Source organism: Sinocyclocheilus rhinocerous, unplaced genomic scaffold (genome assembly GCF_001515625.1).
Source record: "Sinocyclocheilus rhinocerous isolate Xijiao unplaced genomic scaffold, SAMN03320098_v1.1 C36792964, whole genome shotgun sequence".
NCBI lineage: Eukaryota > Metazoa > Chordata > Actinopteri > Cypriniformes > Cyprinidae > Sinocyclocheilus > Sinocyclocheilus rhinocerous.
This window is the reverse complement of record NW_015785977.1, coordinates 1-1798: the sequence shown is the minus strand read 5'-3', so window position 1 is coordinate 1798 and position 1798 is coordinate 1. Positions and strand designations below refer to the sequence as shown.

At 38.7% G+C, this 1798-nt stretch overlaps 1 protein-coding gene across 2 annotated transcripts; it reads left to right on the top strand.

Moving 5' to 3' along the window:
- Positions 1-22: 22 nt before the first annotated feature.
- On the top strand, positions 23-1393 carry LOC107736577 (dexamethasone-induced protein homolog). Of its 2 annotated transcripts, none has more exons than XM_016547959.1 (2): positions 23-895; positions 964-1393. In XM_016547959.1, the coding sequence occupies exon 1, from the start codon at positions 455-457 to the stop codon at positions 722-724; it is 270 nt and encodes an 89-aa protein (XP_016403445.1). In that variant the 5' UTR covers positions 23-454; the 3' UTR covers positions 725-895; positions 964-1393. The 2 variants fall into 2 exon arrangements, with proteins under 2 accessions (XP_016403445.1, XP_016403446.1); XM_016547960.1 differs by having other exon boundaries at positions 23-899.
- The last annotated feature ends 405 nt before the right edge of the window (positions 1394-1798 follow it).

The following is a 1798-nucleotide window of genomic DNA, read 5'->3' as shown; positions in this document are numbered from 1 at the left end:
CCCACCATTACGGACTCAATTTCCCAGAGTTCCGTGCGAATGCAACGGGTTTTGGTGAAGTCATGAGAAAGCGCCGTTTGTTTTTGTTTTTCACGCGTTATAAAGCTCCGCCGAGCCTTCAGATGATTTTTATTTATGCATTTTCCGCACCGCCAGGCTTTTAAGAGCAACACGGGATAGTCCTAATGTCAAAGAGCAGCGCGTAGCCTTGGAACATTCAAACATGCATTTTTTCACTAACTTATTTGCTGTATAGTGGAACCATACTTTCGTATGTTTCAACGGCTTGCAGGGGAAATAACGTTACTGCTGAAAAGGGAGTTGCATCGCTTCGTGTTTTGAGTCACATGGATAGATTCACACTTCCAAACTGACCTGTTTGATATAAAGGGTGGTAAATGTTTTTAATTCGCTCAGTCTGCTCAATGAGACTGAAACATATGTTTTGGAGTCTATGACACACTCAATTTACTCTCGGTTAGATTCAGTGGAATCGCTAATCAACGAGCTTCCATATATGTTTTATCTCGGCCTGTTTTTTGTTAATGTCTTAATTCTCTACTATGCCTTCTTAATGGAATACATAGTCCTTAATGTAGGGATAGTATTCTTGCCAGAGGACATGGACCAGGCACTGGTGGATTTGGGTGTACTTTGTGACCCAGCCTCAATTCCATATGACACAGACGCTGAGCTGGATGTTTTTGAGGGTTATCTGGAATAAACAAACCATGATTGACACTTCCAGCCGAAGCCTTTGTGGGGAAGATGTCATTTGGCTGGTTCATTTGGTTACTGGAGAACCATTGTCAAAGGGAACTACATATGATCTCTGCAGACATAAAAGAATGCTGCAAAAGTGGTCAACCTATAAAAAAGTGACTTGCATGAATAAGTAAGTAGTTTTTAAATGATGATTCATACTCGAGGAATATATGTGCATTGAGTATTGTGTCTCCACAGGACTTCCAGGTTCAGAGGACTGACCTGCAAGCAAGCCATCGTGCCACATGGAACTGGAACATATAAGCCGAACGGCCTTTGTGGTTTTCCATGGAACAGCCAGCCAGTGTCTCTTCAGAGATCAAATTCAGGCACTAACCACTACTGTGTGGAAATAAATATTACATTAGCCTATTTATTTTTAGTTTGGCATTCAGTACTCATGCAGGATTCTGTGTCAGCCCTGCAAGGGATTGTTATTACTCGATAGGCAGAACCCTTATACGTGGTCAGCTTCGGCATATTTTCATTCCCTTTAATATTATTTAAATGAGCAATATGTCATGAGACAAACAGGCTGTCTGAATCCGTGTTCTAAGTTTTTCCTGAAAGTCTCTCTTAGGAACCGCATATTTGTGACAGCCTGAGAAAGATATATTTGTCTGAGGTTCGTTTATCCTCTCAATATAAATTATTACCTTCACTTTGTGTTGTCATGGTGTCATATTTGACTTTCAAAAATCTGGTGCCTTATTTTAGAAACTTTGTGTGTAACATCTGACTTCTCTGGTCTAAATGAGATCCTATGAAATAACAATTGTTTGCTAAAAAAGATGAAGGTCATCGACCAAGATCTAGTTTAAAACACATGTCAGTTTCTTAGAAATGTGCTGTTTATAATTGTTAGTTTCATATGGTTTTGAAAAACATTTATGCCATTTTTAAGAAAGGTTTCAGTTTAGTGACTCATGTGGTGTGTTCATCAATTAAAAAGTAATGCACATATTACATATTCTAGCTTATTGTAGCATATATATGTACAGTAATTATTTTATGAATATCATTGTGGGGGATT

Bases quoted from the DNA above. Each gene is read 5' to 3' on its own strand.
- LOC107736577 (XM_016547959.1), top strand. From the start codon at position 455: ATGACACACTCAATTTACTCTCGGTTAGATTCAGTGGAATCGCTAATC.